General features: G+C 43.9%; 2 protein-coding genes across 3 annotated transcripts in view; both read left to right on the forward strand.

The window, feature by feature from the left end:
* sqor (sulfide quinone oxidoreductase) overlaps positions 1–8,315 on the forward strand; it is a 46,565-nt gene extending 38,250 nt beyond the window's left edge. For both annotated transcript variants that reach the window (XM_043674560.1, XM_043674561.1), the window contains 2 exons: positions 631–809; positions 7,734–8,315. In XM_043674560.1, the coding sequence (XP_043530495.1) occupies positions 631–809; positions 7,734–7,791 (237 nt within the window). In that variant the 3' untranslated portion in view covers positions 7,792–8,315. The remainder of the gene's footprint in view (positions 1–630; positions 810–7,733) is intronic.
* spata5l1 (spermatogenesis associated 5-like 1) overlaps positions 1–15,155 on the forward strand; it is a 121,185-nt gene that overhangs the window by 49,063 nt on the left and 56,967 nt on the right. The window lies entirely within an intron of this gene.

A 15,155-nucleotide genomic window follows, 5' to 3' on the forward strand; every position in this document is an offset into this window, starting at 1 on the left:
CAATGCGGCATGACCCTCCGACAGTGCGACTCTTTCTCTGTGCTTTCGTGGTAACGGATGCCTTGAATAGGTTTTATTCGGAACACTATTTACAGGGCTGTGATGTCATAGACACACACAGTCTGTGCTTTCTGTTGCTTTTGTATGTTCCTATACATGGTGACTGAGTGTGAGGCTGGTACTTTTCATACAGGTCGGGATACCAGGTAACTGTCTTAGAACTGTTCGTTCTGAAATCCATATTGTGATATAACATTATCTGTCCTTTTATATAAAACATCCCATGACACATGTGACTCCAGACTCTGTGATGTAGTTGAATTTTGACTGCTCTCTCGGCAAATAGGATTGGATAATAAATACTGACCTGGCCAGCCACACCCACACCCACATCCTGTGGATAAGAGAGGTTCTCACCAATGGCCTGGGGTCAATGTTTGTCCTTTAACCAACAACACAAAAACTGATCAATCATGACATCAGAGTTTGTGGCAGCGTTTCCTACGTTACAACAGTGACTACATTTTCAGGAAAACTAATGTTTGGGTGTAAAGGGTTTTCAGATCCTGGCGTTGAATCACTTCACAGTTCACTATAACAAGGTTATGTGCTGAATGGTGTTTGTTTCAGTATGATGGCTACACCTCGTGTCCGCTGGTTACTGGTTACAATCGCTGTGTGTTAGCCGAGTTTGATTATGAAGCCCAGCCACTGGAGACCTTCCCTTTTGACCAGGGCAAGGAGAGGAGGAGCATGTTCCACATGAAGGCAGATCTCATGCCTCCTCTTTATTGGTATGCACTGCTCAAGTAAGTCCAATCGTTTAATTATTTTTCTTTTTTCCCTGCTTTTTATAAGATAGAGTCATAGAGTTGTACAGCATGGAAACAGACCCTTCAGTCCAATCCGTCCATTCCGACCATATATCCCAACCCAATCTAGTCCCACTTGCCAGCACCCGGCCCATATCCCTCTAAACCTTCCCTATTCATATACCCATCCAGATGCCTTTTAAATGTTGCAATTGTACCAGCCTTCATTACTTCCTCTGGCAGCTCATTCCATACACGTACCACCCTCTGTGTGAAAATGTTGCCCCGTAGGTCCCTTTTATATCTTTCCCCTCTCACCCTAAACCTATGCCCTTTAGTTCTGCACTCCCCGACCCCAGCTAAAAGACTTTGCCGATTTACCCTATCCATGCCCCTCATAATTTTGTAAACCTCTATAAGGTCACCCCTTAGCCTCCAACGCTCCAGGGAAACCAGCCACAACATGTTCAGCCTCTCCCTGAAGCTCAAATCCACCAACCCTGGCAACATTCTTGTAAATCTTTTCTGAACCCTTTCAAGTTTCACAACATCTTTCCGATAGGAAGGAGACCAGAATTGCACGCAATATTCTAACAGTGGCCTAACCCATGTCCTGTACAGCCGCAACATGACCTCCCAACTCCTGTACTCAACACTTTGACCAATAAAGGAAAGCATACCAAACACCGCCTTCCCTATCCTATCTACCTGCGACTCCACTTTCAAGGAGCTATGAACCTGCACTCCAAGGTCTCTTTGTTCAGCAACACTCCATAGGACCATACCATTAAGTGTATAAATCCTGCTAAGATTTGATTTCCCAAAATGCAGCACCTCGCATTTATCTGAATTAAACTCCATTTGCCACTCCTCAACCCATTGGCCCATCTGGTCAAGGTCCTGTTGTAATTTGAGGTAACCACCTTCGCTTTATTACTACAGATGAACAATATATAATAACACGTTAGCAATGAATGTCAGTACTGTCTGGAGATTTTCACTGGAAATGGATATGAACCTCTGTGGTGGGTTTTGAACCAACAAAACGGGCAATTGTCATAAGCACTGATCCTGATAAACCTGCACCTGGGGTTGGCACAGTGAGGACAATCTGCTGCTGTGCGCACACTCCTCTGACATCATAAACCCACCCCTCATATTACTACTTAAAATGTCATTAGCCATGGGGAATAGTCTGATTTTAATGATTCAGGGTGAGGTTTACCAATTGATCTTTTTAACTGCTAATTGGAGCATGTATAATGGGAACATTCCAATGATCAGAAAAGATAAATACTGACCTCAGTAAGTTGAGCCAGCAGATGTGATTCCTCAGCAGGAAATCTGGAATGTCCAGGAAGAAGAGTTTGTTTTGAATGGCAGTCAGTGAATTACACTTATTCTACAGAAACATAGGAAAACACAGCACAGAACAGACCCTTCGCCCCACGAAATTGTGCCGAGGCCTATTGCTAATCTAAAGTAAAATAACCTAACCTACACACTCCTCCGTACACTGCTATCCATGTGCATGTCCAGCAGGCACTTAAATGTCCCCAATGACTCTGCTTCCACCACCACAGCTGGCAACGTATTCCATGCATTCACAACTCTCTGCATAAAGAGCCTACCTCTGACGTCTACTCTATACCTTCCTCCTAATATCTTCAAACTATGATCCCTCGTGCCAGTCAGTCCTGCCCTTGGGAAAAGTCTCTGGCTATTGACTCTATCCATGCCCCTCATTACCTTGTATACCTCGATCAGGTCATCTCTCTTCCAAGAGAAAAGTCCAAGCTTAGTCAACTTCTCTTCGTAAGACCAGCCCTCCAGTCCAGGCAGCATCCTAGTAAACCTTTGCACCCTCTCAAAAGCCTCCGTATTTTTCCTATAATTCCGAATGTGGTCTCACCAGGGTCTTGTAGAGCTGCAGCAAAACCTTGCGGCTCTTAAACTCGATCCCCCTGTTAATGAAAGCCAAAACACCATAAGTTTTCTTAACAACCCTATCCATTTGAGTGGCAACTTTTGAGGGATCTATGAACTTGCACCAGATCCCTCTATTCCTCCACACTGCCAAGAATCCTGCCTTTAATCCTATATTCAGCATTCAAGTTCAACCTTCCAAAATGCATCACTTCACGTTTATCCAGGTTGAACTCCATCTGCCATTTCTCAGCCCAGCTCTGGATCCTGTCTGTCGCGCTGCAGCCTGCAATAGCCCTCTATACTATCAATGCTGTAATTGGCAAATTTACTAACCCACCCCTGAACCACCTCATCCAAGTCATTTATAAAAACTACAAAGAGCAGAGGCCCAAGAACTGAGCCCTGCGGGACCCCACTCAACACTGACCTCCAGGCAGAATACTTTCCATCTACAACCACACTCTGCCTTCTGTCAGCCAGCCAATTCTGAATCCAGATAGCCAAATCTCCCTGTATCCCATACTTCCTGACTTAATGAATGAGGATACCATGGGGAAACTTATCAAATGCCTTGCTGAAGTCCATATACACCACATCCACTGCTCGACCATCGTCGACCTATCTTGTCACCTCCTCAAAGAACTCAATAAGATTTCTGAGGCATGACGTCCCCCACTCAAAGCCATGCTGACACACTTTAATCACGCTATGCTTTTCCAAATAGTCATGAATCCTATCCCTCAGAATTCTTTCCAAAACCTTGCTGGCCACATACCCAAGTCTGACTGGTCTATAATTGCCAGGGATTTCCCTATTCCCTTTCTTGAAAAGAGGAACAACATTCACCTCCCTCCAATCCTCCGGTACGACTCCCGTGGAGAGTGAGGAAGCAAAGATCTTCGCCAGTGTCTTAGCAACCTCCTTTCTCACTTCCCGGAGCAGCCAAGGATAAATCTGGTCTGGCCCTGGGGACTTATCAATCTTAATGTTTGCCAAAATTTCCAGCACATCAACTTCATCAATCTTGATCTGTTCAAGCCTTTATCTCAGCTCCTCAAAGTTCTCATTCACAACAAGGTCCCTTTCCTTAGTGAAAACCGAAGCAAAAAACTCAATTAGGGCTTCCCCAATCTGCTCAGACTCCACGTACAAGCTCCCTAAGCTATCCCTGACCAGCCCTACCGTCACCCTGATCATTCTCTCTTATTCCTCACATGAGTAAAATGCCTTTGGGTTCTCCCTAATCCTTCTTGCCAAGCCTTTCCGTGCCCCATCCTGGTTCTCCTCAGTCCATTTCTGAGCTTCTTTCTAGCAAGCCTGTAATCCTCTAACGCTGTGCCAGATCCTTGTTTCCTCCACCTTATGTAAGCTGCCTTCTTCCTTTTGATAAGAAGCTCCTCTGTTGTCATCACCCAAGGCTCCTTAATCTTACCTCTTGCCTGTCTGAGAGGAACAAATTCGTGCATCACTTGGAACAACTGCTCCTTAAACAATCTCCACATGCCTGTTGTGCCCTGTCTGTGGAACAGTTGCTCCCAGTCTGTACTTCCCAGCTCCTATTTGACAGTGTCATAATTTCTTTTTCCCCAATTAAATACCTTCCCTCGGTAACCGCTCGTTTCCCTCTCCATGGCTATGGTAAATGTGAGGCAGTTGTGATCACTTTTACCGAAGTGCTCTCCCACTGCGAGATCTGACACCTGTCCTGGGTCATTACTGAGCACTAAATCCAAAATGGCCTCTCACCTCGGCGCTCTGTTTCCATACTGAATAAGGAAACCCTCCTGAACACACCTGACAAAAACTGCTCCATCCAAACTATCTGTACTAAGGAGGTTCCAGTCAATGTTGGGAAAGTTGAAGTCACCCATAACAACAACCCTGCTACATCTGCATCTTTCCAACATCTGTCGGTCGAGAGTTCTTCGATCTCCCTACTCTATTAGGGGCTCGGTAGAAAACTCCCAATGCGGTGCCTGTTCCCTTGCTGTTCCTAACTTCCACCCATACTGACTCAGTGGACAAACCTTCCTCAACAACCTTCGTTTCTGTAGCTGTGATGCATTCTCTGATTAGTAATGCTACACCCCCTCTTTTTTTTTTCCCCACCCTCCGTTCTTTTTAAACCTTCTAAACCCCTGGAACTTCAAGCAACCATCTCTTCCCCTGTGAAACCCACGTCTCTGTTATAGTCACAGCATCATAGTCCCAAGTAATGATCCATGCTGTAAGTTCATCACTCTTATTTCTGATACTCCTTGCATTAAAGCAAACACACTTTAACCGATCTCTTTGTTTCATCTCATGAAAAACCTTTCTGATAGCTTCACTACATCTGTCACTGCCCCATCTGCAATTATCCCTCTCTCAGGTACATAGCTCTGGTTCTTGCCCCCTTGCCAAACTAGTTTAAGTTAGTTTAATAGTTTAAATGTAGAAAACAGGAGCTGGCCTTTGAGCCAGCTCTGCCATTGGGTGATGACCATGGCTGTTCCTGCCAACCCTTCGATCCCTTTAGCCCCATGAACTTGTCTAACTCCTTTCTTGGAAACATTAAGTTTTGGCCTCAACTGCTTTCTGCAAATTCCACAGGCTCACCGCTCTCTGGGTGAAGATATTTCTCCTCATCTCAGTCCTAAATAGCCTACCCTGTGTCCTTAGACTGTGACTCCTGCTTCTTGAATCCCTGATTATTGGGAACATCCTTTGTGCATTTACTTTGTCTAGTTGGTAGAATTTTAAACGTTTTTATAGGAATGCCCCCTCCCAGTTCAATGAATGTAATCTGAATTGATCTAGTCTGTTTCCATTAGTCAGTCCTGTAATCCCCAAGTGAACTTTTCATTACACTAAGCATTGGCCACTACAGGCTCCAATGTTAACGAGTGTGTGATAGTTTCTGGAAAATGTGTGATGCTGAATAAGACTGGTGTTTTCACTGGACTGGTCAGTTCAGGGACCTGTCACTCCAGAGTCTGTGCAACATGATCAGCACACATCACTCAGCTCCAGGTGTCCCACTAACTTGGCTGAGATGATCTTCTTGACCTTCTAAATTTCCACGCTCGATGTAAACCATTCTTCTTCCTCCAAAACTCGGATTGGCCGAGTGAACCTTCTCTGGACTACCTCCAATGGGGCACGATATCTTTGTTTAGATAAGAGGTTGCAAACCTGTTCACACTTTTTCACCAGTGCTTTTTTTATAGTTTTAGCGAGGCCGCCCTATTTTGTGCTCCATTCCCTTTGACATAAAGACATAAAGGTTGTGGTGGTTAGGGGGGAGATGGACTTTTTCCTGGAGTTGGGAGAATACTCCTCCTCATCCATAGGAACAACATGAAAATTGAATGTGCCTTTGGTTGGGATTACAGACAAACCCCAGAGTAATTTGGGCAATCGATTTGACATGAGTTTCCGTGCAGAAGCTTTCATTGTTACAAAGCAGTAATGGACACAATCAGGAATAATTAGCCTTCCCCACCGAGGAAGAAACTCACTTTCAGTAATTAGCTGAAACAACTTCAAGGATGAAATTCAATGTAGATAATTGTGAGGTGATTTATATCAGTTGGAGAGAATGTGGATGGACCGCTACAAACGAAAGGATGCAGTTCTAAAGGAGGTGAAGGAGTAGAGGGATTTGAAGATTTATGTGAACAGGTCACCGTGCCGTCCCACCGTGGGCGGCACGGTGGCACAGTGGTTAGCACTGCTGCCTCGCAGTGCCAGAGACCCGGGTTCAATTCCCGACTCAGGCGACTGACTGTGTGGAGTTTGCACGTTCTCCCCGTGTCTGCGTGGGTTTCCTCCGGGTGCTCCGGTTTCCTCCCACAGTCCAAAGATGTGCAGGTCAGGTGAATTGGCCATACTAAATTGCCCGTAGTGTTAGGTAAGGGGTAAATGTAGGGGTATGGGTGGGTTTCGCTTCGGCGGGTCGGTGTCGACTTGTTGGGCCGAAGGGCCTGTTTCCACACTAATCTAATCTAATCTAAATCTAATCTAATCTAATCTAAAGGCAGCAGGACAGGTTGAGAGTATGGTTGATAAAACATATAGAACCTTATGCTCTCTGAGTAAGGCCATAGAGTGCTGGAGCAAGGAAGTTATATTGATCAGCCTGATCTGGAGTATTGTGTTCAGCTCTGGCCACCCCACTTTAGGGGAAATGTAAAGGCATTAAACTGTAGCAGAGGTTTAGCAAAATGGTTTCAGGGATAAGGAGCTTCACTTCTGAAGATAAATTGGAGAAACTGAAGTTGTTCTCTTTGGAGGACAGGAGGAGGACTTAAAATCTGAGTGAAACTTTTAAAATTGAGTGTCTGGACTGAATACAAAAGGAGAAGTTGTTCCTGTTCCTGAAAGGATCAAGAACCAGTGGGCAAATATTTAAAGCAAAAGCAGTAAAAGTGATCTAAAGAAACAGTTTCAACATAGTACATTCCAGATCCTAATCACTGAGTATGGTGAAAGCAGGTCCTATTTCAGTAGAGTAGCTTTTTATTTGTCATTTCTCCCATATACAACTGACACTGTAAAAACAAGACAGCATTCCTCCAGGACCGAGGGTGCTACATGCTCAGCACAAAGTACACAATCGTACACTGCATAAAATGCATAAATTGCTGCATTCAAAAGGGAATTAGGTGATTAATTGAAAAGAAACTATGTGCAGGATTTCCAGGAGAAGGCAGGTGAGATGGTATTAAGATGAGATGGTATTAAGGTGATATGGTCATTTGGAAGGCTGGTGCAAACACAGTGGGCTGAATGCCCTATGTGGCTGGACCATGTTCTGACGTTGATTCCTGTATGAGTTGAGTTTTAAGATTTATGAAGAATAAATTATGAATAAAGCTAATGTCTAATTCTAATTTAAAACTAAGCTGTTTAATGTAACATCAGGATGTACGTAGTATAAACAGGACTGTGTGTAGCATTAATGATTGTTGAGCATTGACTACATTCTCCAATGCTTTTCTGTTTTTCAAGGGGACGTTGGGGAGGTCCAAAACTTCTGAGAACATTGATGCACCTCGGTATGAAGTAAAGATGTTCTTCAATTGGACTGACTGTTCACCAATCACTAATGTCTCTCTCATGCACTGGTACTCTCTAAACTGAACTGCAATAACATATGGGTATTCTGGCATTTCTCTTGTCAGCTCAAAATGAAATTACTAAATAGTTATCCAAAATAATAAAACTCCTTCATCTTACTGGGGCAAGACACAGGAAATATTTTTGTAATTGTGCTTCTCATCAATAAGGTTTGTTACTTTTTTCAGCATTGACTGTAATTCATGCTCTCATTTAATGAGCAAACACTCCTATCATTAACAAAACCATCACCCGTTCTTCCGAAAGTGCTCCTTATCTTCATTTTTAAAAGTAAATCAACATACAAAAACTACCTGCTGTTCCAGATCATTGCCCTGAAAGTTTCTGCTGAAAATTTAAACTTTGATATTAAAGCTGCATCATTCGGAATGAGAACAGTCAAGAAACTGCAATTGTTCAGATGTTTATTATAGTCAGAATTCATTACAATAAAGTTTTTCTACCATTACCTGACATGACTGGTTGGTTTCATAATGATATTTGAGTGGTTAGCACTGCTGCCTCAGTGCCAGGGACCCAGGTTCGATTTCAGCCTTGGGTGATTGTATGGAGCTTGTATGTTCTCCCCGTGTCTGCGTGGGTTTCTGCTGGGTGTTCCAATTTCCTCCTGCAGTCCAAAGAAGTGCAGGTACCGTGGATTGGCTGATGGTGTTCAGGGACGTGCAGGTTAGGTGCATTAGCTGTGGGATATGCAGGGTTACAGGGATAGGGTAAGGAGATGGGTCTGGGTGGGATACTGTTTGGAGGATTGATGTGGACTTGATGGGCTGACTGGCCTGTTTCCACACTGGAGATTCTATTCACTTATTCACTGAATAGCCAGTTGTGAATGTTTAAGGAGACAGTTGTTCTGTTATAGGTTCACACCCGAAGCAAGTTACATGTGATGTGGCGCGAGGTTTGTGATATGATGATTGAACTAACACTGTATTAGGGACATTTCCAGGGGAGAAATGTCAATTACTTGGGACATAAATTTAAGGTAAAAGGAAGCTAAGTTTAAACAAGGTGAGGCAAAGCTTTTTAGAGTGTGGTAAGTGCCTGGAATACATTGCTAGAGGGGGTGGTGGAAGTGGATACAACAGCAACATTTAAGAGATATCTTGAGATATGAATAGGCAGGAGAAAGTGAGGACTGCAGATGCTGGAGACCAGAGTTGAAAAATGTGCTGGAAAAACGCAGGCAGGCCAGGCAGCATCCGGGGAGCAGGAGAATCGACGTTTCGGGAAGAAGGGCTTATGCCTGAAATGTCGATTCTCCTGCTCCTCGGATGCTACCTGGCCTGCTGTGTTTTTCCAGCACCACGTATGAATAGACAGTGAATTGAGGGATACAGACTATGTAGAGGCAAAAGGTTTTTTGTTTAGAAAGATATCATGAATCAGTGCAGTTTAGGGTGTAGGTTTGCTCGCTGAGCTGTAGGTTTGATACCCAGACGTTTCATTACCTGGCTAGGTAACATCATCAGTGGCGACCTCCAAGTGAAGCGAAGCTGTTGTCTCCTGTTTTCTATTTATATCTTTCTCCTGGATGGCGTTCCTGGGGTTTGTGGTGATGTCATTTCCTGTTCGTTTTCTGAGGGGTTGATAGATGGCATCTAGATCTGTGTGTTTGTTTGTGGCGTTGTGGTTGGAGTGCCAGGCCTCTAGGAATTCTCTGGCATGTCTTTGCTTAGCCTGTCCCAGGATAGATGTGTTGAACCAATCAAAATGGTGTTTTTTTTCATCCGTGTGTAGGGTTACGAGGGAGAGAGGGTCGTATCTTTTTGTGGCTAGCTGGTGTTCGTGGATCCTAGTGGCTAACTTTCTTCCTGTTTGTCCTACGTAGTGTTTGTGGTGGTCCTTGCATGGAATTTTGTAGATGACGTTGGTTTTGTCCATGGGATGTACGGGGTCTTTTAAGTTTGTTAGTTTTTGTTTGAGAGTGTTGGTGGGTTTGTGTGCTACTAGGATTCCGAGGGGTCTTAGTAGTCTGGCTGTCATTTCTGAAACTTCTTTGATGTATGATAAGGTGGTTAGGGTTTCTGGCTGTGTTAGGTCTGCTTGTCATGGTTTGTCCTGAGGAATCTGCGCACTGTATTTTTTGAGTATCCGTTCTTCTTGAATACGTTGTTTAGGTGGTTCTCCTCTGTTTTCCGAAGTTCGCCTGTGCTGCAGTGTGTGGTGGCTCGTTGGAATAGTGTTCTGATACAGCTTTGTTTGTGTGTGTTGGGATGGTTGCTGGTGTAGTTAAGTATTTGGTCAGTGTTTGTCGGTTTTCTGCAAACGCAGGTATACAGACCAAAAACAGCCAGAAACCCTAACCACCTTAACATACATCAAAGAAGTTTCAGAAATGACAGCCAGACTACTAAGACCCTTCGGACTCCTATTAGCACACAAACCCACCAACACACTCAAACAAAAACTAACAAACTTAAAAGACCCAGTACAACCCATGGACAAAACCAACGTCGTCTACAAAATTCCATGCAAGGACTGCCTCAAACACTGCATAGGACAAACAGGAAGAAAGTTAGCCACCAGGATACACGAACACCAGCTAACCACAAAAATACACAACCCTCTCTCCCTCGTAGCCCTACACACGGATGAAAAAAACCCCATTTCGATTGGGACAACACATCTATCCTGGGACAGGCTAAGCAAAGACATGCCAGAGAATTCCTAGAGGCCTGGCACTCCAACCATAACGCCATAAACAAACACACAGATCTAGATGCCATCTATCAGCCCCTCAGAACGAACAGGAAATGACATCACCACAAACTCCAGGAACCCATCCAGGAGAAAGATATAAATAGAAAGCAGGAGACAACAGCTTCGCTTCACTTGGAGGTCGCCACTGATGATGTTAGCTAGCCAGGTAATGAAACGTCTGGATATCAAACCTACAGCTCAATGAGCAAACCTACACCCTAAGCCTCAACCTGAGCTACAAATCTTCACAAACCTTGCAAAAAAGTCAGTGCAGTCTTGGTGGGTCAAAGAGTCTGTTCATGGGCTTTATTGTTCTTTGTATTAATTAAAGCTATTGTCAGATGTTTGTTCAGTTGTGACTGGTTATGCAGAGTTTGTTTTTGGGATCAGTGTTTTACAGTCAATTTATTGACACAATGTCAGTGTTTTTGTTTGAAACCACCTCCCTCTGCAGCTTTTGAGTCTGTACACAATTCCCAGCCAGCACAATTGTTGAAAGGAGTTTAATTAGTATTTGGTTTCTTTGAACCCACAAGTTTGGAATATACTGAGGATTATAGATTCCTTTTTAATAAACATGATGGTAATTGAACAGTATGATCGCCACTAGCACACGATACTTTTTAAAATCTTTAATAGAACTGAAATGCTGGGTGAATTCTGATTGGCTTCATCCCAGTAACTTCCATCAACTATAAGAGACTGGTCACAGTTAAAACAAGCCATTGTTTCTTGATTGGAGTGTGGTAGAAATAAGCAAATATCACGTTTGAAACCAGAGACTTATTTGTGATGAAGGGCACCAGTTTGTAATTACTAAGTGGTGAAGGTAATGATAGAGAATAAAGAAGTCCATGTTGTGTTGAGGACTGCAGATGCTGGAGAGTCAGAGTTGGAAAGGGTGGCATTGGAAAAGCACAGCAGGTCAGACAGCATCCCAGAAGCAGGAGAGTTGTGTTGTGTTGAATTGACGGTTTATGTGAAAGAGCAGAGCGGGCACAGCGCAGCCTCTTCTCCAGTGAGATTATCATTATGAATCATCATTCTCCTCCAACATTTCAGCAATTGATTTTTGAAATAACCTGATTAGCTGCTCACCCAAATGTTTACTGTCCAGCTGGGAATCCACACTGGAGATATCAGGAACTGACTCTTTAATGTGGGGCAGCTGGCCCCTGATGTAACTGTACATTCTTGTGCTGTAGTTTATTGGGTATCGGCAGAAACGTGGCTTTGAGATTAGTCTGATCAGCCATGGACCCTATTTCTTGTTTGTATGTTTGTATCCTCGCATTGGAAGTTTATAGGATATGCTTATTTGTAAATCAAGCATTAAGGAAGATTTTTTGCAGACACAACACTTCTGTCGAGATACTCCACAGGATTTTTAAAATTCATTTGTGGGACTTGGGCATTGCTGGCTGGCCAGCATTGATAGCCCATCCCTATTTTCCCTTGAGAAAGTGGTGTTGAGCTGCCTTGAATCACTGCCGTCCATTTGCTGTGGGTTGATCCACAATGCCGGTAGGGAGGGAATTCCAGGATTTTGACCCAACAACTGTGAAGGAATGCCAGTATATTCCCAAGTCAGGGTTGTGAGTGGCTTGGAGCGGAACTTGCAGGTGGTGGTATTCCCAAGTACATGTTGCCCTTGTCCTTCTAGATGGAAGTGGTCATGAGTTTGGAAGGTGCTGTCTAAGGGTCTTTGAATTTCTGCAGTGCATCTTGTAGATAGTACACATTGCTGCTACTGAGCGTCGGTGGTGGAGAGATTGAATGTTTGTGGATGTGGTGCCAATCAAGTGGGTTGCTTTGTCCTGGATGGTGTCAAGTTTCTTGAGTGTCGTTGGAGCTGCACCCATCCAGGCAGGTCCTAGTATTCCATCACACTCCTGTCTTGTGCCTTGTAGATGATTGATAGACTTTGGGGTGTCAGGAGGTGAGTTACTTGCCGCAGTATCCCTAACCTCTGACCTGCTGTTGTAGCCACTGTGTTTATGTGGTGAGTCTAGTTGAGTTTCTGATCAATGGTAACCCCAAGGATGTTGACAGTGATGGTAATACCATTGAATGTCATGGGGAAGTGGTTAGTGCCTCATTAGTGATGTAACTTTGCTGGAAGACGAATGGGGATTCCCTATAGAAAGTCTGTCCCTAGATTGTAAATGTGGGAAGACCAGCACTGATGACAAAATACTGAGAATCCAGATAAGGGCTTGAATCTCCGAACTGCAGATACTGGTGCTACTGTTGAACTGCATTTATAGGAGCAGAGAATGGCTGTGCATTCATAATGCTCAAACATTCCTCAACTGAGACCAAAGGGAGAGCGTGAAAGCATGGAACAAGACAAGTGGCAACAATACTAGCCCACACACAAGGATTTATTGACATTTACCTGAAAAACCATCTGATGTAACTGATCTCACTCAATATCATTGGGTTTCCTTCTTCCTTCCTGAAGAAGGGCTAATGCCCGAAACGTCGATTCTCCTGTTCCCTAGATGCTGCCTGACCTGCTGCGCTTCTCCAGCAACACATTTCCATTTCCTTGAAGATGTCACTGCACTTTTAAAAGGGAGAGGAACAGACAAAGGAAGCACATGGTGAGGTCAGTGAAGGAGAGAGAGAAAGAAACCCACATTTCTAACTGACACAGCAGTGAACTTGCATAGTTCCTGCTTTTGCAATTTGAATTCATGCACCTGGGAAAATAACGAACAGTGAAATCCTCAATTAATCTTGGAGGAACCTGTTTGGGAGGTCACAGTGCAGATACAATGGATATTTTAAGTGTGGCCTTTTACAGTAAGTCTGCAGTAGTGAGTAGAGTGGATTCTTTCTTGATTGTTTTATTGAGATATGTCTCTTGATTAAACTTAAAAATATAAGCGATAATTATTAATTTAGCCTGGTGCAGTGGTTTGTAGAGGAATAAGACAGTGCTATTTTCTGCATCTGTAGATTGAAAGAAGCAAAAATGGCTTCTTTCAAGAAGCAAATATACAGTGATATGCTCTTCTTGTCGGATGTGAGTGTTTAGGGAGAGTTTACGGGTTACTGAGGATTATATCGCAAATAAATGCCATTGGTTGCGAATGCTATCAAATCAAATGGATCGGTTGAGAGACTGTTAGAGGCAATGAGGAATTTACAAGAGCAACAGTATGTGATGGATGGCAGTTATAGGAAGGGGGTAAAGTCACAGATACAGTCATGTAGATGAGTTAACTCCAGGAAAGGTAAGAGATGGTAGGGAGTTAGTGTAGGAGTCTTCTGTGGCTATCCCCATTTCAAACGAGTGTGCTGTTTTGAAAAATGTGGGGGGTGATGGATTCTCAGGGAACATATCACAAACAGCCAAGTTTCTGGTAATAAGACTGGCCCTAATGCAATGAGGGGTAAGTCGGGTTCCAAGAGTGTGATTGTGTTGGGGACGCGTGTCTGAGGTACAGACAGACATTCCTGTGGCCAGCAGTGAAAAATCAGAAAGGTGTGTTGCTTCCCTGGTGCCAGGATCAAAGATGTCTCAGAGAGGGTGCAGAGTGTTCTCAAGGTGGAGAGGAGCCAATAGAATGTCATTGTATACATTGGAACTAATGACATAGAGTCATAGAGATGTACAGCATGGAAAAATACACCTCAGTCCAACCCATCCAGGCCGACCAGATATCCCAACCCAATCTAGTCTCACCTGCCAGCACCCGGCCCATATCCCTCTAAACCCTTCCTATTCATATACCATCCAAATGCCTTTTAAATGTTACAATTGTACCAGCCTCCACATCCTCTGGCAGCTCATTCCATACACGTACCACCCTCTGCGTGAAAAGGTTGCCCCTTAGGTCTCTTTTGTATCTTTCTCCTCTCACCCTAAACCTATGCCCTCGAGTTCTGGACTCCCTGACTCCAGGGAAAAGACTTTGTCTATTACCCTATCCATGCCCGTCTTGATTTTATAAACTTCTATAAGGTCACCCCTCAGCCTCCAATGCTCCAGGGAAACCAGGGATGCCTGTTCAAAATCTCCCTGTTGCTCAAATCCTCCAATCCTGGCAACATCCTTGTAGATCTTTTCTGAACCCTTTCAAGTTTCACAACATCTTTCCTATAGGAAGGAGACCAGAATTGCACACAATATTCCAACAGTGGCCTAACCAGTGTCCTGTACAGCCGCAACATGACCTCCCAACCCCTGTAATCAATACTGTGACCAATAAAGGAAAACATACCAAACGCCTTCTTCACTATCCTATCTACCTGCGACTCCACTTTCAAGGAGCTATGAACCTGTACTCCAAGGTCTCTTTGTTCAACAATGCTCCTTAGGGCCTTACCATTAAGTGTATAAGTCCTGCTAAGATTTGCTATCCCAAAATGCAGCACCTCACATTTATCTGAATTAATCTCAGCCCATTGGTCCAGATCCTGTTGTAATCTGAGGTAACTCTCTTCGCTGTCCACTACACCTCCAATTTTGTACAGACTTACTAACTATACCTCTTATGCTCGCATCCAAATCATTTATGTAAATGACAAAAAGTAGAGGACCCAGCACTGATCCTTGTGGCACTCCACTGGTCACAGGCCTCC

This window comes from Chiloscyllium plagiosum, chromosome 32 (genome assembly GCF_004010195.1).
Source record: "Chiloscyllium plagiosum isolate BGI_BamShark_2017 chromosome 32, ASM401019v2, whole genome shotgun sequence".
In the NCBI taxonomy this organism is placed as follows: Eukaryota; Metazoa; Chordata; class Chondrichthyes; order Orectolobiformes; family Hemiscylliidae; genus Chiloscyllium; species Chiloscyllium plagiosum.